At 44.9% G+C, this 25,409-nt stretch overlaps 1 protein-coding gene across 1 annotated transcript in view; it reads left to right on the top strand.

Annotated features, from left to right (window-relative positions):
* diaph2 (diaphanous-related formin 2) overlaps nt 1-25,409 on the top strand; it is a 360,351-nt gene that overhangs the window by 62,428 nt on the left and 272,514 nt on the right. The window contains exon 7 of the mRNA XM_067247259.1: nt 18,476-18,615. Within this exon, the coding sequence (XP_067103360.1) occupies nt 18,476-18,615 (140 nt within the window). The remainder of the gene's footprint in view (nt 1-18,475; nt 18,616-25,409) is intronic.

Below are 25,409 nucleotides of genomic sequence, written 5' to 3'. Positions count from 1 at the left end.
ATAGTATGGTATTTCTTTACATATTTACATGATGCTCCATGGACCTCAGGATAACCTCTAAAGCTGAACTAATGATGCTCTACTCAGCCAGTCTCTCAGTAGTCACTGTGGGGGGGAATCCGTTATTCAAACTCCTTTACAAACTCCTTTTATCCAGCTACTCTTGCCGTCACAAAGGAAGTGTAACTTTTTTTTTTACCTATTGGGTTTAACCGTTTGCCTGTGTGGCTTCATTCTATTCCTGTAGGGTGTGGTTTTGTGTGTTCTCATTCAGAATTCAGTTTTTTAAAAGTAGGGTCTTCTATGGAACCAGGCAGACCTTATACGGCGGTTTTACCATCTCTCCATGTTTAACTTAAGAGCGGGTTCACAGAACCACAAAAGGGGGTCTATAGAGTACTGGTGAGAGCTTCACTTAAGAAATCTTCACAAGATTTTCTTCATAAAAATATGGCACAGGGTTTATTTATTGTTTTTTTCCCCCTCCTATTTCTTCCTTTCTTAAAAAATGATTTGCCTAGTATTTACAGAGCGATAGAACCAAGCCTGGGCACCTGGGCTGGCAATATATAGCTGTCATGCAATCTGTCTCCCACTCTTCTTACCTCCCCGATATGTGTAGCAACAGTAAATAATGCAAATCATTTCTGGAAATGTGACTTTTTTGAATGTCCCCTTCTGTTTCAACATCCCATTTAAATGGCCTCTTTTGGAGCCGTGTTTTTTATATAACAATCAAACTTGGCCTGGTTAAATGGCATAGCACAAGGTTCTCCTCATCTCCACGTCCCAGCATCTGACGTCTTTCAATAGTATCGATAGGTGTCTGTTTTCCACGTGATTTCGGCGTGTTTGTTTGAAAAATGAAGCCATTCTATTGATGATGGGTGCTGAAAGCCTACAATTGTCTCATGCTGCAATCAGGTAACTAGACATGCCTCTTTCAAATAACCGAATGGGAAGAAAACTGAAATTGTTTTGTTGCTCAGAGATGGGTCCTTGAACATTTTATGATGTCAATCTTTACTGCTTTCCCTGAATTTGTTAGTGCCATAACCTGTACTTTTCTTTTCATTAGCCTGAATTGTGTTGCAGATGGTATGAAAGACTTTTTCATAGCAACGTCCTTCATGAATGTCAGACTCTGCATCGAAACAAGTTGAATATGTTCCCTTGATACTTTTGTTTACAGTTCTGAAACATTTTGGATGCAGGCATCTGTGATGGTCACCACCGTTATATCATCATTAATGATGCTTCAATGATGCTTCAATAATACATAATACTGAAGTTCATCCAAGAAAGAGTACATAAATGGAAACATATGGACCAAACTGGAGTGAATGTGCACATCTACAAACCCTGCAGTGCATTTTAGGTGTGAACAACGTTCTTTGGTACCTACCATACCTCACAGCACTGTTAATATGTTTAACCTAATTAAATGGGCTAATTTATAAATTAGATGCATTACATAAACCAAAAGTGTAACAACAACAAATAGATTTGGTCTTCATATTACTACTAATTAGGGTTAGAACAAGGCTGAGTTGGTGATCAGAAGGCCAGTATTAATCCACACATACACTACTTCTGTAGCTAAAACACAGCATGCATGCGTCTGTCCCTCCGTCTGAGATACTGAGATACTGAGAGACAGAGAGACAGAGAAGACGCAGGCTGCTTTGTCCCCCCATGAAGTTCACCTTTCTTGCCTGCAGAGGGTAGTCTGTGACTGTAGCAACACTCACAGATCCACCATCACATCTCATTTCTTTACCCGGACAAACACGCACACTCGCACACAAACACTCGACACGAACACACACGCAGGCAGGCATGGGCACACACACAAACACACTACATCCCTCTAGCTTAGATGGAATGTCTGAGCATGGATGCATATATTAAGATGTATATGAGTGTTGTCCATTCGTATGTGTTCAGCTCTGCCGTCTGTTGCTGCCCAGCAGAAGTCCAGGTGGAGTCTCAGACAGGTGGAGCCTGTAGCATAGCACCAGGTTGGAACAAACACTCTTAACAGGTTTGCCTGGATGAAACTAATGGGATTTTATTGAAACTGCTTGTCAGCACACACAGACACTGATCCTGTTCTCCACGGGACTGGGGGCTGCGTGGGGCTGGCGGGAGGGGGGCGGGGGGAGATGGGGGGCTGGCGGAAGGGGGGGGGGGGGGGAGATGGGGGGATGGGCGGGCGTTGTGACGTTACTTCGTTGGGGGGCCCTTCTCTCAGTCATCAGATGTGCTTTTGAGTGCTGCACGCACTGACAAGCTTGTCGCGGGAGTGCTCTGTATTGAATATGATCTGGAAGTATGGCTTTAATAATGGATGTGAGTAGCAGCTGGAGAGGCATTGATTTAAACCCGCAGGTTCCCTGGGATTTTTATAGGATTGGCTAAATGTCATTACTCTGCAGGTGGGGAGGTGATGAACTGTAATAAACTTTGATGTGGATGGGCGTGTGTCTCCTGCCTTTGGCTCGTAAACCGGAACACTGTGACAAGAATGAAAGATCTGCCCTCCCCCCGTCGTCTTAAACACACACATGCTCAGGGGAAGCTGGAGGGATAACAACAGCAACTGTGGTGGCATTGTGTGTGTGTAAGAGAGAGAGTGTGTGCTTGTCTGTGTGTGTGTGTGTGTGTGTGTGTGTGTGTGTGTGTGTGTGTGTGTGGTGAGGGTCAGTGACTGCAGCCAGAGCCTCTCTGAGTAAATCCCTCTCTGTTGAGTCATCACAGAGGCTGTGGTGTTAGCTGGGTCTTAGAGTTCTACCTCTGGGCCTCTCCTCAGCCTCGGGGCCCCCGGGCCCCCGAGCCCCAGCCTGGTACTCTTTGCTCTCTCCTCCCTAATCCCCCCTCTCTGTTCATCTTGCATCCTAATGTCATACCATATTATGATTCCGTTGATTAATTCAACCTCCATCTTTCTAATCTCACACGTACAAATCTCCGCCCCCCCCGTCCCATCAACAAACATCGTAGTAGATACACCTTGAAGGTCAAGTCCCGATCCCCACATAATTGCCCCGGCTTGTTGCTGTGGCAAAGAGCTAGCTAAGCCATCTATTAATATTCACACAAACTTGTTTATCTGCCACAGTATTAGTTGATGTTGTTTCTGTCTTGACTGGGTTTTGTTATTTGCATCTCATATTCTGAAGAAACCTGAGAGCTCTGCAGGATAGTTGTCAATTACTCCATTGTTCCTGCTTGTGTCTTCATTAGGAAGTCTGGGTGTGTTTCCAGGCCACTCGGGAGGTTACCTTCACTTGTGTCGACACCGAGCCCTCATCGGGGGAAATCTAGAGTAATGTGCTCTCAGATCTGGGAGATTGCAGGAAATCTTCATTAAGAAGTCACCTAATACTGTCAATAGGATGCTAAGACGGAGCAGAGAGGCTGTGCTGGGAATGCTTTTGTTTGGGCGACAGGTGTGTGTGTGTGTGTGTGTGTGTGTGTGCACAGCAAGTTATGGTCTTTGGAAGTGTTTATTTTTTTGTGGATCTGTGTGGGGGGGGTTTTTACCTTGAAAGCTGCCGTGGGTCCGCGGGCTCTCCCGGCCTCACGGTTCTTGAGGAGGCTTACAGAGCTTTCCACCTCGACGCCTGGCCCTCCTCGCCACTGGAATATGCCAAAAACGGCAACACTGATTGTGCCAGTTTACGACGCAATAAACCTCATTATGTCTGCCCACTAACCACGTTCACATTATCTGAAATGGGTTATGGGGCTTAAAGGTGCCCAATTCACCCCAGCGAACACAGCCCATTGTTGGCACAATCACAATGTGACGGTTGTCTTACCTCGACGAAGCTAACATTACTCCCTCTGTGTGTAGGCGAGATTCCTCGACCGTGGTCTTTGTGTTGGGTGGTTAAGCCCCAGGGAAGTGCAGTTCGTGCAGAGACATCATTGTCACTGTCACTGGAGCATGGCGAGCAGACATACCTATTCACATGTTAATCACCTAAACCCCTCGTTCCGACGCGACCAAGTAAAAACAGAGGTAACTAAGAGTTATCAGGGGAGGGTGAAGGCAGTCAGGTAGGTTTTTCTTCAAGGCGATATGTGGAACAAATGCATGAGGAAAAGCACTTTAGATCCATTATTTCTGTAGATTGGAGATGAGGTCATTAATCAAAAGGACGGGACATGTATACAAGGTCTGGATGTGGGTCAGAACCACAAAGTGGACTCAGTTAGCTCAGCTTCAGAGGTTAGAACCACTGCTTCCACCCCACATGGCCAATATCTGGCCCAATCTGTCACCTGCTGGTGACAGATTGATTGGATTTTGGTTTTCCCAGCAGGGGGTAAAGCTGGAGGTTGAGCCCAGGTGGAACCTTTGTGGACAAGGCCTGAAGACGAAGACAGTAGCCAATGTGAATGGTTTCTATTTAATAAACACAGCATGGAGATCAAAACAAAGATATTATCTGGAGTTACAATTACAATGAATTCAATACCAATTCAATAATAGTTTAATTTGACATGTAAACACTTCCTTCATCCTCGATAACCCATCTGGCGTTCTTAGGCCATCTGTATACATACAGGTGTCTGTTCTTCCACACCCTCCCATGTCCTAGAAGAGAAGACAGTATTGTGGCTTCCCTGCCTGGTGTTTGTAGGTGCATCCCACCACCCACCACCGCCAGCTAACCAGGCCTCACCGTGGGCCGTCTCATCTGCTGAAGCAGCACAGACACAGCCGTCACCACTCCCATCCTCCACCAGAGCGAGAGGGCATGACCACTGTCCCCAGAAAAGCTAGATATGAGGCGGGACCATGAGCCTCCTTAGCCTCTGATTGGCCGACATCGAGACTTGCCTCCTGTCATCAGTGCCGTGACCAGCGGTGTTGCTAATTGACCAGCGGCGTTGCTAAGTGGCAGAGCTCCAGAGCCCGACAGCCCAGCGCTAACGGCAGAAGGACGCCGGGGCTATTTAATATTTGTGGTTATTGATCGGGGCCCTGTAATATAATTTCACCATCCGTTTTCCTCTTTGCAAATATTGGGGTTAAAAGGCGAGCGTCGCCTGTTGTAAATCCTCTTCCTTTTCCCATCTGTTTCGCTTCCACCAAAGCGTGCTGCAGGGCTGGGCACGGGCCCAGGGCAGTAAAGTCCTCTGCCTGATAGAATTTTATAGTTGGCATCCTGGCCAGGCTCCTTCATTTCACTTTTACCCTTGTCAGTCTCCGTGCAGCCTAGAAACTGCCTGGACAGAAAAGCCATAAAACTCCTGTCCCCGTCACTCGGCAAATTTAGAGTCCTAATTTTCAAATCAAATTATAAATCTTTTAAACTTGGCTGGCGGGCGAACATGGCAGAACTTTGGGCAATCTCCCTGCTCATCACTCTCTCCTGCAGAGAGTATTTCATGCGCTGCTCGGCGGAGCTGGAGCCAGGCAGAGTTACGGGCCACTAGACCAAACAGAACGAAATGGAACGCTGAGTGGGTTAGGGTTGAAGTGATATGGTCATGTTCTATTACACTGTGGCACGATTCTATGGCAGATAGCAGCAGTCTGTGACCTGCCATGACGGCTCGTATAACACTGCTGAGAGATGCTCCGGCGTTGAGCAGCACCTGTCAGCGAGTTGTACCTGTAATTGACGCCATAGTGGAACATTAGTAGCTTTTTAGATTCAACACCTGTATCTGGGAATTTAAAAGCTGTCAGGGGTTAAACATTTATGTGAACTTGAGGAATGCACGTTGTTTTTTGTGTGTGTATACTGTGCGAGCGTGTGGCTGTGTGTGCTCGTGCGTGTGGTGTGTGTGTGTGGAGTTGGGGGGGGGGGGGGTGTGAGGCCTGGGGGTGAATATTGACGTGCCTGAAAAGTGTTGATGTCTTTGTGTGTGTGTGTGTGTGTGTGGTGGTGGGGGGGAGGGGGGGGGGGGGGGGTAGGTGGGTGACAAACATTGAATCGTAAAAGCGCTCACCTGCTGGTAAAATCCTCCAGCATCTGTTCTCGCTTTATTACAGTAGAGCTGGTGCCATGCACCCTGATTATCCAGTAGTGTTTGTGTGTGGGAGTGGGATATTGTGGGAGAGAGTGGGATATTGTATGAGAGAATGAGATATTGTGTGAGAGAGTGAGATGGATAAAGAGAGTGAGTGGGAGAGAGTGAGTGAGAGATACAGAGAGAGACAGGAGCTATGGAAGACACAGATGGAACAATGGAGTGATCACCAGATCACACACAGTGGAAATGCCAGTTCTCATTGACTTGAACAAAATGCGATCCATGTATCTCATCCTTTTCTGTCCTCTCCTGTTCTTCCCCCTTTCTCCTTCTTCTCTCTCCTCCTCACCTATCCACGATGCTCATCTCCTCCCCTCTTGTCCCACTCACTTTCTGATGTTTGTGTGTATTCTGTCCATCATGTGGAAACACCATAGCAAGCACAACCAATAGTTATTCTACTGTCGTGTGCACTAAGTTGTTTTAAATATACTCTACATAAACACACAGACACGCACTCAGGGAGAACACCTGTCGCGCCCACTTTGAACATACAACATGTCAACATGTGGGTGGGTGGATGGATGGATGGATGTGGGTGGGTGGTTGGATGTGGGTGGGTGGGTGGGTGGGTGGGTGAAGAAAAGGAAGCCTAGCATGTGACTAAGATCCGTGTGTTTATAAAAATCCTTTGAAAATATCCTGCATTGTTTGTTAAATGTAGTCCTCTGTTGACCATGCACTCCTCGCTCCCAATCCCGCTATTGTGAATGCAGTCAGAGGATTTTCATAGTCAGTGTTCTATACCAGCAGAAGTAGACTGTCTGTCCTCATACATCCTGTGGAGAGGATACGGGTGGGCTTTTCTGGTTGAAAGGAAAATTAAAATTGTTCACAATTTATATGTGGGGCAAAGTATTTTCAAGTTGGGTATACATTCATGTTGTTGTGTTTGTGAACAGACGGCATTGTTGAAATGCCCTTATACCGGTTCCAGGTGTACCTCTCATTACAATCCATCCTGCCGATGCAGAAATCCCACCGCACAAAACCTTTAGACTTTGATATTTTCATCGATGCTACTTCTCTGAGCCCCTCTCACCTCTCCTCTGAATTTGAATAGAGTCGGAGAGACTCCTCTCTCCTGCACCCTGCTATTCAGGAGTTAGCATGCCTCGTCTCTCCGGCTAATTCCTCTGTGACAGCCTCGGATAAACAGAAAGATGGATGTAGGGATAGAGAGATGGAGGGATGGGAGGAGGAGGGAGAGACATCATTACCAAGCCCTTACCCGAGGGCCTACCGGTTCACTGCCGAGGTTAACTGGTTTGGCTGCACAGCGCCAGTTGGCATGGCTACCATTTTGCATGTTACCGCCCCCTCCTGGCGTCCCACGGGCCCTCGGCCACTGTCGCTCAAAGCATGGCCAATGGAGGCGTCAGTAGGGCTACAGCCAATGACAGACAAGCTCTAGTGGTGGCCACATCCGAATGAAGAGAACAAGTGGTACATTTCTGATTCTTCACTTAAACAAAATAAATTAGCCAAACACAAAATAACCCGCATCTCTGCTTCAGCATTCAAAACAGTCTGAGTCTGGTAATAATGCAGTCATATCTCAGATGTTTAATGAGTGAGTTGTTTCTGTGCTGGTGGTGGGAAGGTGTGTGAGGAGAGCACGGGCCCAGGCCTGTGATGAATGTCTCTATCTGCAGGCATTAGCTGTTCTATTTTTCATCTCGGCCAGAGTCTGGCTTCATGTGCACGCCAGTGTGAGCGTGCGCGATCCACCGAGAAGAGGGAGGAAGGGAGGGGGGGGGGGGGGGACGCTCCACGCCCAGCCGAAAGGTCACACCTGTCAGAGACACAAAGGTAGAAAGGAGGGCAGAGGAGGGATCCAGCTTTGGCCCTGCCTGGAGAGAACCATCGTCATAGTTCCTCACACACTATCACATGGAGACATGCAGCCATGCACTAACAAACACACACACACACACACACACTGATACAGGCAAGTGGCTTTTGAAATTGCACTTTGGTTTTTGCTTGTTAACACACCTACACACTCACACACATACCTAACATGTATGACTCGTCCACACAGAAACACGACCGCTCTGTGGAAATTCAGGGTCTTTCTCTGGAGACTGGCTGCTACGGAAAGGAATAATGACATCTCGGTTTCTTTCATTTGGCACTAACCAGCCAGCCGTTCTCTTCACCCGCTATAAACATTGTTTATCATGTGCTGTGCATCCAATTGAACACAGCGGAGGTTACAAATTAGTTTCACTGTACAAATACATCTCTATTTCGATGTCGCTTTGGAGAAAGGGGCCGCAAAATGAATAAAATGTACATGTAATGTATAATTGAACTCAATCGGTGTTACTTAAGCAATCAAAGTTTTACCTCCCAGTAGATCAACAGAATTGTTGAGTGCTGATTACTTGTTTGTCCCAGTTGGCTTTGACCTTTGTCAAACCAGGATTCTGATGTCTGTTCTCTTGGAGAATCACCACCCTTGTCCAGGTTTGGATGTTTTGGAATGTGCTGGCTCTTTGCCTCAATCCCTCACAGGAGACAGTCACTACAGGCGTCCAGCCCTCCCCCGGTGACATGTAAAGTTATGCTACTGTCAGAGTCCACAGGAACTTTCCAGAATCACGCCGGCTGCAGTCAGGCACCTTGCCACGGTGGGTCTAGCCTGCATTCAACAGGCAAATTAATCTTGCTTTGTTGGAGCAGTCGAGCACAGGCCCGAGCACCAGTGCTGTGCTGATGCAAGGGCTTTCTCAAGTTGGAGGCTTCATTTACGGGCAGTTAAAGATCTCTACATCTGTTCCATGGGGGCGCCGGCCACAGACGCAGTGATGAATAGGTATTCCTCCTGCTATTGAGTGAACAGAGGGCCTGGATGGAGGCTGGGTAATGGTGCGGATATTAGAAGAAACAGCTTTTGTTTCCCCAGATCTCGGAGTGAATAAGTCCAATAACGGTGATTGGAAGAGTATGAGAGACAAACAGACACACACACACACATAACCACACAGACACACACTCTGGACAGACAGACGGATGCACAGCCACTTCCTTTTTTACAGACAAGCGAAAACAGACAGAATCTTTATCTGTCTTTAGCCGGCTTCTTGTGATGAGAAGATAATCTCTCTAGGTTTTTTATTGGAACATATTTCATATGTCATGCTATGTTCTTGCTGGATGCCTTCAGACAATTTCAAATCCTATGTAGCTGCACACCAGGACAGAGATTAGAAATATATATATAAGCTCAATACAGACATGAAAGAAGGAGATCAAAGCTGACAGAAGAGAAAATACTGTAATAATCAAATAAAATGCTTATCCAACTCAACGGTTTGATGTTACAAAACGTGTGTGTTTAGACAGCAGGACACTGACCCTTAGACAGGATTATAAATATGCCAAGATGCTCTGAATGCTTGCTTGATCCACGTCTGACTGAGCATATACACACACACACACAAACTAGACAATCTGCACCTGCCTTTGCCTATCTCCAGATACCAAGTCTCCAAGAGAATCATTATAAATCATGCAAGCATCATGCTCGACATCAGCATGTGTCCTTAGAGCCCGTGTCTGGACAGGACATCACTGGTGTCCCAGCCAAAGCATGAGCCAAGGCATGAGTACCCTAGCTAGCCCACTTCTTACCTCAATCTCTAAATATCTTACTCTCAGGCAGGCAGGTTGAACACTGCACTCTCCATTATGGTTAGAAAGACACAGGTCTTTCAGAGAGACTCCGGTCAACACCACTCCCTACTGCACTACTATGTGAATTCATACCATTCACAGATGCACATAACCTCCAGCAACAGGCCATTTGCCGTGAGTTGATTGAAGTATTGTTTACACCACTCCTCAAGGATGTTGTTATCGTGGAACTGCTTAGAAATACATTAAAAGAACAAGACGGACTCCACAATCACAAGCTTTCTGGCATCTGTCTTTTTATTTATACATGGTACAATCTTGCCCTTTGCTGAACTTTGGATAGCTTGTCAGCGATAGTCTAGAACTCTACAAAGAACTCTACAAACTCTGCATTGCAATCAATGCTGCCAGTATCACAGTTAAGCCTAATCCACAATGCCTTCTCACCTCTTAAATAGGCTGCTTGTTTACCCCCCCCCCACACACACACACACACACACACATCCCACCGTGTGTAAATATACAGCAGAAATAGTGCGTGCGTAGAGTACCAAAACACCCACATGCTTTCTGATGGCTCTTTTCTCCTGGTGTGGTGTTCACTTTGCATAGTAAGCATTGTATTCAACTCCCAGGAACATTCCGACACAGTATTGAGCCACTGCACTGACCTTTAGAATTGATTGGCAGAAGAAGGAGTCCCAGCCTTAGACCAGAGGAGCTGTCTCCTTCCAACTTGGTTAATTTGAGTGCTCGTTATTAACTTGAGAGAGCTGGGGAGCAAAATCCATATCCGTCCCCGGTGGTTTGGAGGTGCTCCGTGAATTCTGCCCATCCAAAGACACACCTGTCGTTTAACCGTCAATGGTCCATGGCGCTTGTGACGCTAACTGAGGCCTTGGCCTTAAACTGGCCTTAAATTTTCCTGCTCTACCGATGTGAAGACTTGCATTCAGCGCTGTCCTAGTGTGATGGCTTCTGACTGTGGTGCCTGAAGGTGCTGTGTAGCATGAAGACCTGCAGTGGGAGGCTGTGGGACTTGAAATGACTCGACCCGCTTAGCTCTCTGGCGCTCTGTCTGGGATCTGCTGCGGTCTTCATCGAGGTGTCATTTAGATTCACTGCAGACTGATGTCCTGCAGAACAATGGGACATGGTTTAGAGGAGAATTTCTCTACTTCACACACACGCTCACATTCACAATCTCACTCACGGAAACACATGCACAGTCAAACACACACACACACACACACACACACACACACACACACACACACACACACACACACACACACACACACACACACACACACACACACACACAGAAGCCCTCACATATGCATACACACTGACACTCTCTCACACACACTCACAATCACATCACTGTATTACTGTTTCCATCAACGGAAGGACAGCGGTCCCTTTTGTCTCACTATAATTGACTCTTAATTGAAAGAGGTTGATTAAAACACACAGAAAGGTGGATCAGGTTTTCAAATGAGACCGTTGGATATTCTGATGAATATTTGAGAAGATTTTAATAAGAAAATCAAAAGTATTTTCTAGGGGACACACAGTGTGTGTGTGTCTGTGTGTACGTGTGTGTGCGTGCTGTACTTGTGTGAGTGTTCCTGTGTGGTGTATTGTGATCTGCAGAGCACAGAGATGTAAAGATGTGCACTTTCCAGCCAGAGGAAGTGGGTATAGATATAGAAATCAATAGTGCAAGGCCAAGGTCTTGGCCTTAAGTCAGGACCAGCTCCCAGAGACCAGCTGCTCTCTCTCTGTTTGTTACTGTAAGCAGACAGGGAATGAAAGGAAAACTCCCCAGTCTCTTAGACCAAACCTGAAACTTTTCGAAACTTTTCGATACGTTGTGCCTAAATTACACTGAAGTCTGATAGTTAATGATTCTGTTGTTCTGTGTGATGTTCTAAAATGCTGCCTAAATTGAGTCTCTTTGTTGTTCCTAATACAATATCAGCTCATGATGTTAGCTTGGTGTTTATGCCACCACATCAGTCAACACCAAACAATAGTAACCGTGCCATGTCTTTGAACAAGGTGCCCTTGTTCTCTCGTTGTTGAAGGATTGTCTTGGAGAGCTTGCTACAGCATGTAAAGTATCTATTCCAACAAGTCGATGCCTGCTCCTGCAAGTGCAATGGAGAAATACTTTTTTAAAGACGAAAAGCTTTGATGTGCAAATATTTTATTTATATATTCATTTGCTATGCTTATTGCAGCGCCTTCCCCACCCCCTTATCTCCGGCGTTTTATTTTATTTATCAGTAAACAGCCTGAAGTTGTTTGGAACAGGTTGAGCTTTTGTCCTGTCATATCTAAATGTGTGGAAGAATTTGTTTTCAAAGGTTGTCTCGGATTATCGTGGCTCAAATCATGTTTTATTGATATTTTCATATCTAGATCACAAACATTTACAGGCCTCTTCAAATCTGCCAATCCCATTTACTGGGATCTCCAATACTTTTTTGGTAGCTGTCCTTTTTAATATCCTTTCAAAGAAAGCTTAAGATGTCCTCAACCCACCCTACCCCTGTTGGAAGTCTGGACCAAACAGAGCTGAGCAAAACGGAGGACCTTTTGATAAGATCACGGTTTGAGTGAGGGTTACACTGCAGATTCACTCACGGTCCTCTCCGCACTGTTCTGTATGGTTCCTGAAGTCTTTCAGATACTATTAGACGTCATTGATGAGGCTGCACTGCAAGTCTGCTCACGGTGGACATGCGTACGAAAGTGAGACTTGCTGACATGCCTGCAGCCTCTGTTTATGTCTGGGTCAAAGCCAGCGGGGAGTGGAGGTGTTTGTGTGTGCGTGTGTACTCCTCAGAGCTCAGGGACCTGCTTAGTATTATCTCTGTGTCAGCCTCATCAGTGAGTTCCTGTCAAAAAAGCAGGTTGTGTGTATGTGTTTGTTGAGTGCTCCTCCCCTTGGTCTGGCTGTCTGTCTGGGGTTAGACACAGGCTAAGGATGTCCAGAGGTCAAGAGATGGGTTACCATTTAGGAGGTAAACACAGCCAGACCATCCCTAAAGGTGATGTGGGAGTAGAACACACAGGTTCTACTCAGAACCACTTTTAACAAAGTTTGACTCTAATAAATGACACCACTCGAAAAGGTAACTTTCTCTGTTGCACGTAAATGCTAAGAACACTTTTGACCTCAGATAAAGATCGTAAAAGCAGTAGCAAGCACCAATGACAGATGACAGTTTTGTTAAATGTTGAAATCATTGAATCGACAGGCTTTAACAGCTGCAGTAGAGTATTGTGTGTGCGTGAAGGCCATTGAATTCAAGGCATCCTGCCATCCAACCTACACAACAAAGGCAGAGCACTCGGCTGAAATCTGTCCCTGAAAATGGCCGCTAATAATATTACATTTAATTGGTCGTTATACAACTTTGGACACTATATGTTCTTTGGAATATCCTTCTACATGTTTCAAAGTTCAAGTCATCGTTCTATTCATTGGTTTCTCTACTTTTTCACCGATTATTGGAATATATACTGTATTACTATTTGTTTTGCCTTTTCGTTTTAAGTTTGATACATTAGTTCATTCTTATCAGGCTCAATATCTCTTCACCTTCTGTGGCTTCTGTCCTGGTTCTCAAAGACCTTGAGTCTTTAAAGAGGAAATCTCAGCTATGTCTGCTCACTTTTCCTCTCCCTCAGCACCAATCCCTCTATCTCCAGACCAACTAAGCTGTCATTGCTATTGGATCAAAAGGTTAGCTATAATCATGTTTATTTTGATCGCTCGCTCGCACACACACACACACACACACACACACACACACACTCGCGTACACACATTGTGATCATTTGGTCTCTCCCCAGGAGTTCATGTTCTCTTCAAATTTACATTTAGTCATTTAGCAGACGCTCTTATCCAGAGCGACTTACAGTAAGTACAGGGACATTCCCCTTGAGGCAAGTAGGGTGAAGTGCCTTGCCCAAGGACACAACATAATTTTTCCTGGTGGTGAATCGAACCGGCAACCTTCTGATTACTAGCCCGATTCCCTAACCGCTCAGCCATCTGACTCCCAAATTGAAAGTTGTGATTTTTAAAAAAAGTACTTTTGTTGTTGTTCTGCCCCCCCACACTCTCTCTTTCCATCTTTTTTTCCACTTTATTTTCATCCTTTCCTCTCCAGCTTAATCTGTACAGCCTTTACCACTGATTGTCCCATTGTTGCTTGGTTATTTGTTGTAAACTGGAATGGTTTCATAAACGAGTCAAACTATGTCAGTGGTCGAACAGTGTGACTGAACTCACTGAACAGACATGCCCTTATAAATTCCACCCTCAGTCTCTCCAGTTGGCTTTTAATTTTGAGAGATAAGATACAATAAAATAATATAGAAAATACAATATTTACAAGAGAAAGACAATGCAAACTACAAAAGGTGAATATATTATATACAGCACCTTAAGTGATTTCCACCATCGCATGTCTCTTTTTCCATCCCTCCATTCCTCTATCCCTCCATCCCTTCATTCCTCCATTCCTCCATCCCTCCATCCCTCCATTCCTCTATCCCTCCATCCCTCCATCCCTTCATTCCTCCATCCCTCCATCCCTCCATCTCCCTATTCCCCATCTGCTTGGCTTATAAAAGCCTTGCCCCGGTGGGAGCGCGCTCCTTCAGAAGGGCAGAGAGAGAGCATGTCCACAGGTCCTGGTGGGGAAGGCCCCTCTGCGGGTGAAGAGTAGCTCCCTGGCCAGATGAAATGTCTTATCTGCAGGCAGCAGAGCCTTGTCCTTTAAGTAGGCGTCGGGGAACTCATTGTCCAGGCTGCGAGCATCTCAACTGATCCGTGTTCCCACTGACCTTTAGGACCCCAGGAGAGACACGGAAAAACTTCATATTACGCAAGATACATGTTTATGTAAGGTTTTTGTGTGTGGTCTTCTCTGTGTGTGTGTGTGTGTGTGTGTGCTTATCCATGCACATGGGTGTAATCATTGGTGTGGATGTGTGTTTCTGTGCATGTATTTGCACCCTTCAAAAAGTAGGGATTCACGTGTTTGCTTCTGTGTCCCTGGCTGCTTGAAAGCCTGTCATTCAAATTCTAATGAGCAGGAAATTACAGCGTGAAATAATTCCAGCCACTTGGCTTTGATACTGCTTGATGTGCACTAATTGCCAAGATGGTATCTGTATTATTTTTACCAAAGATCAGTGGGGTGCTCTGGTGATTTTTGTTAATCACAAACAAAGAAGAGGTAATTAGGTTGTTCATTATTCTGTTTTTCTTTCTTTCTTTTTCTTTCTTTTTTTTTTTGGGGGGGGGGGGGGGGTAGCCTCTTGTTGATATGATTACATGCATTACAATGAAAGACTATAGAGAGTAGACTTGGATTCCTGCTGTAGTTTCTTGCGTGGCTTCCTGTTCAGTTTCCCCCAAGCCTCTTTCCTCCGTTCTCCTGGTGGTTCTGATCATTTCATCAGATGGATGAACCTCCTGTCTGGTGACATGTTGTCAGCTCTTGAAAAAGCATCCGTGTCTCAAACTTGAGAACCCAGCCATGTGAGAAGTCTCCTCACTGTGCTTGCTATTCTGTTATATCACACTTTAAAGGTCATGTACACACTTGTAAACCCACACATGCGCACATACACACATTCATACCAGTAGCAGATTATTTAATTAGGCAGATGTCAGTGCTTCTCCAGATCAGCATTTAACAGGATTATTCTGCCATGCTACCCTCACACTTTAATACATTACAGTGACCAGTGATCGTGTTTGCTGTGCCATCATCTACCCCTGTCCCCTAATTAAACCTCTCTAGCTTACGTTTAAGACACTGAGACAGAGAGAGAGACAGAGAGAGAGATAGAGGGAGAGACAGAGAGAGACATAGAAAGAGACAGAGAGAGAGACAGAGAGAGACAGAGAGAGAGAGACAGAGAGAGAGAGACAGAGAGAGAGGCAGAGAGAGGCAGAGAGAGGCAGAGAGTGGCAGAGAGAGGCAGAGAGAAAGAAAGAGAGAAAGAAAGAGAGAAAGAAAGAGAGAGACAACGACTGACACGTCGTTCTGTGCTTTCTAGTGAGCTGACAAAGAAGTTGAATAATGTATCAATCACTCTTCCTGTGTGTGTGGAGAGGGCTGTGTGGAGGCTGCCAGCTTGTTATTGTCTCATTACAGGGGAAGATGACATGTGGAGGTACAGCCTGCCTCGGTCTGTCTCTCTCCCTGCTCTGCCTCATAGGATGTACCTCGCTCTCTCACTCTCCAGGGAGAAAGAGAAACAGAGAGAGAGAGAGAGACAGACGGCGGCTTATGTCCCCTGTTTCCTCCTAGATTAAATTGACAGGTTCCCTGAAGTAATTGCTCCCAGTACTATTTTCTTTGGCAGGAAATACTGTTATCGACAAATGTGGTATTCAATAAGAACAAGAGATGAGACTCTGTGAGGCTGTGGTCAACAGGCTGTGTCTTTCCTTTACTGGCCAGGTAGTTATACTCCCGTCCTTCACCCCCACCCCCACTCCATCTCCTGTGCTTTCCACCTCTCATAGGTCACTCTTGCCCTTGGTCTGCCTTACTCTCTCTTTTCTCTCTCTCCCTCTCTGTCAACCCCCTCAGTCTCTTTCACATTGTCTCTCCCTCGCTTTCTCTTTTTCCTTCTATCTCATTCTCCCTCTCTGGGGTCTCTTTTGACCATTTGCCTGTGTTGACCAATTCCCCCTGGCCTGAAGGTGAAACTCAATTACCCAGGAGCTAGCAGCTAGCACCGCCCTTGTGATTGGTGAGGTGCACTGGTGTAATGTTGATATCATCCCATATGATTGATTTGGGCCAGGGTCATTAAACGGCTTATTATGGCCTGTGTCTTTGGTTTCTGGAGGTAAAGGTCAGAAGATTATGAAACCGGAGATCTACACTTTCTTTCCAGAATGGTCAGTGTGATGGGAATCGCTGTGTGAAAGATTAAGAAATGCCTGGAAGAGGTGGTCTTTGAGACAAAAACATTCTATATTTAGTTCTGACGTTGAACATCTAGTTATTATATTTAGAAAGGACATAATAAGTTAAACACTGTGAATGACTAAAATGTTCTGTGAATGACCCCCTAAAGACCAATAGTAATGACATGCCGTGGAAGGTAATACACTATGTGGAAGGATCCTGTTCATTCATGGCCAGGTGCAGACTGGTAAAGGTCAGGTTGTTAAGATGCACACCTTCAAAACTGAAGTGAGCCTTCTATCGAGTATAAATAAAAGAGTTGGCCATCAGCAGAAGCAAGAGCCAGGGGTGCAATGAAGTGCCTCACCCCCAGAGCTGCGGACCGCAGCAGAGGGATGGCTCAGGGCCATCCCAGCACAGAGAGATGGGAGAACGAACAAATGAGAAAGTAGCTGCACCTTATCCTAGTCCCTTGCTAACTTCTCCCAGCCTCATGCGAACACGGCCAGTAATGCATATAAAAAGGACCAGGCATAAAAGGGAATATTACAGGATCAGACAGATAAAGGTTGTGGAAGGCTGGATGGTAGGAATGTATGTGTAAGTGCCTATCATTTGAACTCACCATAAAAGCTCACAGTGAGTTGATAGTGTTCGAGTGAAATATGGAGTCTGTACATTTGTCGAGATGCGCTTGAGGTAGAACATTTTCCCTCTAGTTTCCCCCCCAAATCGTTCAACCTTCTATGAAACAGTTCAAAACACACAATTAGCAGGATACTGTTGAATGTTTTCCCACACATGGCAGTACCACGACATTTCCAAAGAAAAAACACTTTCAGATTTACTCCTATTCAATATCACCTCTTCAAACCAGCTCACTCCCGTTACTGGCTGTTGTTGGTTTAGCTGATAGCAGATCTGAATGATGTGTAATAACCCATGTTAGAAGGTGGGGTGTTTATAGTAGACGTCGTCGTACGTGCAACACTTTCCAGGTCTTCTTTGTGAAGAGTCAATCCACTTAGCAGCAGCGTGTATGGTGCAGGGGCCTTGGCAGCCAGCCTCCTCTCTTGTGTCCCTGTAGGAAGGACCTCCATGTCAGCTCTGGCTCGGCTGATCCATAGCAGTGGAAAGACATTTCCATCTATAATTTTCACTCTGAACGCGACATTTGGCACCAGAGTTTTGGCTTTGTTTCAGAGCAGAACCCCTGGGAGTTTGTAAATGAGTCTTTCAGTATGTAAATTGGAACATACACCACACATACTGGACAATACAAAGGAATTGTTACCCCATTTTGTTTCTATCTCTTTTTTATTTTTTGGGGGGGTCGTATTATGCATTTTAGGAACATGGGCGATTTGAATCAGTGAACAAGAGTTGAGCTGTGGGTATGTTGGGAATGATGGGGAGGGGGGGGGGGATGGGGAATAGCAATCATTCTCACCTGCTGGAGTCCAGAGTGATCTGAAGCCCATCCCCAGACATGAACTGTGAGATGGTGTGATACCTGGGGTTCTCATTGCCAAGGCCCTCTACTTCCTGTCACATGTAATCATCACAGGTCTGGCTACATGAAGCCAGTCATCCACAATGATACCAGCACTATCAGAGCAAGACTGATGGAACTGCAATGACAGAGCAATTTTCTAGATTTGTTTGAAAAAAAAAGACAAGAGGTTTAGCATATTTCCATTATTGGATGTAAATAACTTCCGGAAGTTACTTTTCCGTCTTTGGGTTAGTTTATTGTTATTGTTCAATGTTGTGTCAGGTTCTTGGCTTGTATTGATGATTTTGCTTTATGTGTGCTTTGGTTCCAGGGTGGACTGAGGAACAGCAAGCATGAGTGTACACTGTCGTCACAGGAATACGTCCATGAGCTGCGCTCAGGCATCACGGAGGACAAGCTGCTCAACTGTCTGGAGTCCCTCAGGGTCTCCCTGACCAGCAACCCTGTCAGGTCAGTCCCTCACCTCCAGACCCCTCGACGTCCTGTCTGACTGCTCAACCTCCCATAAAATGGAACAAACATGGACTTTGTTTAACTTGTTCACCCCCAAATAGTTATATCTCGACATCTAGATCCACAGTGCCTTCATCTTTGCAATTTTAACAACTGGTGCCTATACTGGACATCTTCCTGTACTAATTGGGATGTATGTCAGGATCTTTCTTTGGTGTGAGAGGCATAGGCAGCGATAGGCTCGGTTAAAGAATAGCCCCTGGCACAGGCCGTTAAACAGGCACAGCCCGTAGTGGAGCTGAGAAAACGAGCCGAGCTCCTCGGTCACCGGGAGTTGGGAGTGTAAGCTGCCAGAGCTCACCACTCTATCTGTTAGGCTGTAATACATACCAGGTCTGGTTTCCACATTTCAAGACCTCGCTGTTTGATGAGACCTTAATAAGCGCACGGCCCTCACCCCGAGATCAACCGCGCACGCTTTGATTTCCCTCCCACGCTCATTTCCGACGCCACGGAGAGCTCGAACCCTCTCCGATTTTCTAATAATATGTTTTGATTTTACGTAATATTTTCCTTAATTTCTCTCCGTTTACTGGCCTTTCCTAGGGAGCTTTGATTGCCTCCTCATTCAGTCGTAATTAGGCCGTCCGACATTGGGGAGGCTTTGCCCCTCCACAAAGTTCTGGGCTTCTCTATGTCTCCTAGATGAGATCTTCGAATATAATTTGGTCCCAACAGCACAAAGGAACCCTCAATGACATGACAGGCTCTCAATTATTTACCAGCCTACTGTCGGAGAGATGTTCCTTAATGTGAATCGATGAGTGGTGCATATAAAGTGGTCATCAGATGAGTGGCAGATATTCTTTTATGTCGCCCCTCGGTGCTTGGAGAGAGGACCTGTCTGCCACCCCAGCAGACCAGTTATTTGATCCAGTGGCTATGACTGGCATTATCCTTGTATCCTGACCGCTCGTAGCAACTAATAGGCTTTGGTGTGGTCTCGCTAGAAAGATCATGCACACCCACAGCTAAAACAACAGACATGCTCTGCACTTGAAAGCAATTAATAGATCTCTTTTGCTCTCTTGCTCTCTCTTGCTCTCTCTCCTCTCTCTCTGTCTCTCTGTCTCTCTCTCTCTCTCTCAATGTTCATGGTTCATGAGTGTTAAGAAAACAGTGGGTTAAAAAAAGTAGTTGCTTTGGATATTGTTTAAAAGAAATAAAAAAGAAATATCTTTATATACACTGCCTGAAGGTAAGCTCCCAAGTCCTCACCGTAATTAAGGTAAATGACTCTCATTGTCTGGCTTTATCTAATCAAGCCCCTCCTGCCAGGTCTAAGTTGATGTGCTCTACCTATTGTGTTTGGGGCTGTTAATGAGTGTCAATGAGTGTGAAACACATTGGTTGGTGGAGCCCACGTAGTGTTCTCTTCTGAGACTGCATACTCCCAGAGTTCAGTCCTGCTAGCGCTGGGGGGTCACGTCAGCCTCGCTCCACTCAGCGAAAGGCCAGTCGGCGCCGAGGGGGCGAGGGAGGCCAGGGCTGCCCTCTGGGTGTTTTTCAAAGAATCTTGTGACCAGGGAGTGAGGGAGCGAGGAATGGTGCTCAGCACAGTCCTGGCCTCCCACGGAAGGGCAGGCCTAGCCGGGGAGAAAGGCACCCTGGGGTGACAGCAAGGAGGGAGACTGAGTCTGCTTCTCTTCACACCACTTATTGTGTCTGTGTGTGTGTGAAGGGGCGGCTTCCTCAGGTTACTCACAATTAAAATGAATGCTCTTAATTGTCACGGATCACAACACACAGGAAATGTGAGGTGCTCATGGGCCATTTTCTGATTGCTCTATGTTAATGTAACCTTTGTAAGGAGATATTCTTGTGTGTTTGGAATAAGCATGAAACAGGCAGCAGGACAATGCATTCATTCTTCTTTCAAATTGCCATCTGTGGACGAAGCAGGAGCAAACCTTTCCACGGGAGTGATATTTCACGCTGGTTTTGTGGTTAATTTCATTTCAACATGGTTCCTCGTCCCGTCAATTCATGACCACTTTCCAAATTGATGAAAGTGGCAAAATAAATACCACCTCCCTTCTCTAGTCAGCTGAAGACAAGTGAAAAGGTGTGTGCCTGGCTGCTTCAACTGGATCATGTTTGTGGTTTTCCCCTGCATTTCTCTCTCTGTATTTTTGTTGCATTAATCTTCGGCACAAAAAGGGAAATGATTTTGCAGTTTAGCCCTGGGCTCATCACTCATACTGTGAGTTCTCCAGTTTCCCAACTCGTGTTGACCACGAAAGACAAACTTTCTGTGACAGAACAGCAAAACGATATATTTATACCGATTACTTCTATTCCTTTGTCATGGATCATAGAAATGGAATGGATGTTTTATCAAAAAGTGACGTCCTAGTCATCTAACTAAACAGCAAACTATTTGTTAGTTGCAGTATTGCATTTCCTTTCACCTTGCTGATCACATGTTTTTCAGGGAGTAGATGATGAATTTATGTAGCTGCATCTAATATTAACATTAAAAAAACAATCAATACTGCATATATATTGGACAAATACAAATCACTATCTGCTCAGGGTTGATCATAGATCACTGCACACTAAACCTAATGGTCACAGCAAAATAATAAGCAAAGGAACAACTAGGTTTGTCCATACAAAAACAACTCTGTAAAGTTTAAAGTGAATGCATGTGGAGCATGATTTCAGAAATCACTTGACCAATACTGATTAATAACTGCCATTTTATTAAGTGCTACTCATATAATTTAGACCCATCTAACCAAGTGGTGATCTTGATCGCTGTTCATGCTTTATTTTGCTTTCTGTGTGATATTCAGCAGCCAGTTAATTTCCTCCCAGGAAATTGGTGGGGCTGTGCACCTGTGTGGAGGCCCAGGTGGTTTCCATGGTAGTCCTACACAGGTGTGTGGCAGGTGGCCCTTACATGTCCACCCACAGCTGGCATTACCTCAAGCACCTACTCCCTCCATCTCCAGACATGGAGGGAGACATTTTATATCATTATTCTTAAAAGAAATGATGTTCATCATATGCAATATATCTTCTTGCCAATTTGTATATTTCCTTCATTTTCACTTTAATGCCCCTATTGAACCCGAAGTGTTGGGCCCGTTTGACATTTTTAAGGAGTTGTGTTTCATTAAGTTTTAATTCACTGATATGAAGTGAGATACCTACTTACAGATAATGATGACAGTCTTATTTCCTCATTTATAGAGAGCTAATGCGTGGTGTGTTTTTTCTGTCCTTTTTTCTGGTGTTGCAGTGTGAAAAGTGCCACGGGGCTGGCAGTGGAAGTGCATGAATTCCATTTCACAATAGCAGAAGTTTGAAGAACTTCTCTTCACACCCACTCATGCACGAATCCTTCGCCTTATGTCATGTCTATTTTTCATGTGTTTATTTATTTTTTTGCCTGCAACGCTTCCCACTGTGAAGTTCACTTTGTCAGATAATTGTGCTCTGGAGCATCAATGCTAGGACTAGTCTCGTAGGGCTTCCTGTCCCGACGCTCCATCAATACCTTTCCAATAACAGGAGAGAAGAGGAGCTTCAGCTGTACATTTACATGACGACACCCAGCTTCTCACATTCACGGACCTGGCTTTTGAGTTCCTAGCACTAAGCCTTCAGTATTATAGTCTGACTCTTTTAAATCCCTGCAGTGACTTACACATTGAATATGCTTGCTTTCAGATCCCCTAGACAGATTTAGCCAAAATTGAACTTGCCTCTAACTTTTCATTATGTGGGAATCTTCATAGCATGACTGTAACATTTTCTCCTGGGCATTTCTAGGAGGTCTTTTGTGGAGGCTGGCTGAGTGTGCTGAGTGTGGCATTTCTTCTCTGGGTCAGGGTCTGGGGACTGAAGGTGCACATTGTTGTGATCTTACTGCTCCGCCAGGCTAGGGCGCGGCCACACTTCTATCGGTCTCAACAGCTTTTCCACAGCTTAGCGCCTGTAGCCAGGAACTGTGGAGGTAACGCATATCGCTAGTAATGGGCTTATTAGTAGCTTTGAAGTTGTGCTGCCGCTTTGCAGGAGGCAGTTGATCAGCCTCCAGTTGTAACCCTGGGTGATGGACGAGAATACAACGACACAGCGAGACACAATTAAATACCCACCAAGTGTCTCTGATATATATATACATTTAAAAAAGATGTTCTTCAAATAATTTCACTTTTATCAATACTTCGTTTTTCAAGGTCAGGGTACAGACTGTGCTGCATCCATCCACGCTGCCTTGTTTGTTGTTGTTGTTGTTGTCATGGGATGATTCACTACAGTGTGAATTCTAGTTCACTAGTCTGAAAAGTAGGACTATGAGATGGGTAATAATGTAATGAGAAGTCAGCTCTTTGCTGATGGATGTTCCCTGAGTTTGTTCGAGGAGTTTACACTGAAGGTGCCAACAATACAGTATAAGCCAAATATATTCTATAGTGAAGGAATATGGGTTAAACTCTGTCATATCTGATAAACAAAATGGCTGCCCAACATTGCTGCACATCCATGTCAGTCTGTCTTTAATCAATGCTTTTCATTCACTTTCTGATTCTGGGCGTTGCCCTGTCACTCTAAATCAAACTGGGAGTTGGTCTAAGAAATGAGAAATATGTCCTTTTAAACCAGGAAGTCCTCAGTGGGTCAGATGTCTGTTTCTAGCTCTCACAGTATTTCATCATCACATCAGTCAGGATATTCGTCCATGACCTCCATGAAATCTTTCACAGAATCTTTTTCAAAATAAAATGAAAAATGATAATTTCCCTAGCAGCTTTTTTCCAATGTTGGTCCAGCAGGATGCATTTGAGAAAAATACTCAGCACAGACTTTGACTCATATGACTGTCATATCAAGGACATTGAGGACAAGACAGACACAAGTTTTTAGGTCAAACACCTTCCCCTCCCAGCCGTCTCAGATGTAATGGAAACTCACAGTTTGATTTCCACCATGACAATCAAACGCTGGCTTCCTCCTGGAGGATGGAGTGGGGGGAGGAAGTACGAGGAAAGTTATCAGAACTTTAGCTACCTGTCAGGGCTGTGGAAATAAATTATCGCTGTTGCTATGGTGATAGAGAGGGGAAAAACGAGTTTGAAACTCTTTGTTGGGGTCATTTTTTCTTGTGCTGTGCTCTGAGACTTGACTCCCCAGACTCAGTTATTACAAACTGTCCTGAACCGCCCTCTGGGCTTCAGACAAGCTCTTCTGCTCTGGCAATTGTCAAGGAGAAGAAGAAAAAAAAGACAGGGACATTTTGGCAAATTATTAAATAACCAGTGCAGGCCCACAAGGCATGGATTCATATTTTGTAAAAAAAAAAAAATCTGTAATTGTGAAAATGTTTCCAACCATGATTCAAGTAAAACTGTGTTCTTAGAAAAATACTATGCAACACAAGCAAAGTGTTTTCTTTATTTTCTTAAGCGATATTTTGTACAACGAACCTACAGGAGAGTGTTTATGCATGCATCATGGATTTACACAGCATAAAGCAGTCCAGTGCACTCAAAAAGAGTGGGAGAACTAGATTTAGTCCATAACCTCACATCACTGGCCTCATAGCAACTTTCTGCTCAGAGGCAGTAAAGGGTTAGTGAGATCTAAATGTCCTGGGTGACTGGGTATATTTTAAGAGGGACTCACATTTTATGACACCATCTGCTAACCTCCCAGCCAGTCATATCTGTGGAAGCCCTGGAGCGAGGCATACATAATTTAGACATATCTGATTTGAATTCCATATTGATTTAGTTAGACATTGTATTGCCAAGGTAATGGGGAGAACTGACATTTTCCCTTCTCCAAACCCAACACCCTACAGGTACTTTCAACCTCTCCTACATGTGCCCTTCGTGTGTTCTGCTTGGGCCCTGATCAGTTTTAAATCACATTTACATTCTCAGATCTTCATATTTGGTGGTCGTGTGCAGCATTATGCGTAAATATCTATATGATCTGATGAACAGAATATTTCCGTAACGAGTACTACAACATTTTAGGATGTGTTCACATTCTCGCACCAACATTCCAGTGCAACAAGAACCAAGATGACTTACTTTGTGCTTCATCAAAAGACAGTTTTCTGAAGTTTTACACTAAAAAGGTTTTCAAGGGACAGTGAAATGGTACCTTGACACAATTTGATCAACTAAGTGCTGGAACCTTCCACCTTGAGGGCCTGTCTGAAACAGCAGGGGTGGGACAGAATGGTAAAGGCCTCTTTGATAAGCAGCGGCTGTCTGTGAGAACAGGCATCAACTGGAATTATCTGTGGTGGAGTGCTGACAGATTTACCATGTTCTTTCTGCATTTGAGTGTACTTTTCTGTTTTTGAACTAATCAAGATGTGATGGGAAAGCGCCAGTGAGAGAGAGAGAGAAAAATACAGTAGATAGATAGATTGTATTATATTGAACTGTACTGTACTTACAGTACTTGCCAACATCAGAGGAAATCATTCCATTTACATGTCTGTATTAATGAACCTATCCCTAGTATGATGAAGTGATCTTTGTAGTCTCTGTAAATATGAGAAGAAGGTCTCTCTGGGGGGGTGGCGTATTTGCAGATCTGAAGATTCCATATCATTCAGAACATCAAACCCAGGAATCCCTTCTCTGTACCAGCACATGCACACAGCTTCACAGCCCTGTTCAATTAAAAGGACTGATCAATCAGCACTTTGCCAATTCCACACTAGTTCCCCCTCCACTCCCCAGCAGTCAAGGCTTCATCTG

Source organism: Osmerus mordax, chromosome 12 (genome assembly GCF_038355195.1).
Source record: "Osmerus mordax isolate fOsmMor3 chromosome 12, fOsmMor3.pri, whole genome shotgun sequence".
In the NCBI taxonomy this organism is placed as follows: Eukaryota; Metazoa; Chordata; class Actinopteri; order Osmeriformes; family Osmeridae; genus Osmerus; species Osmerus mordax.
Note: the sequence above shows the minus strand (reverse complement) of the source record. Positions and strands in the feature narration are given on the sequence as shown.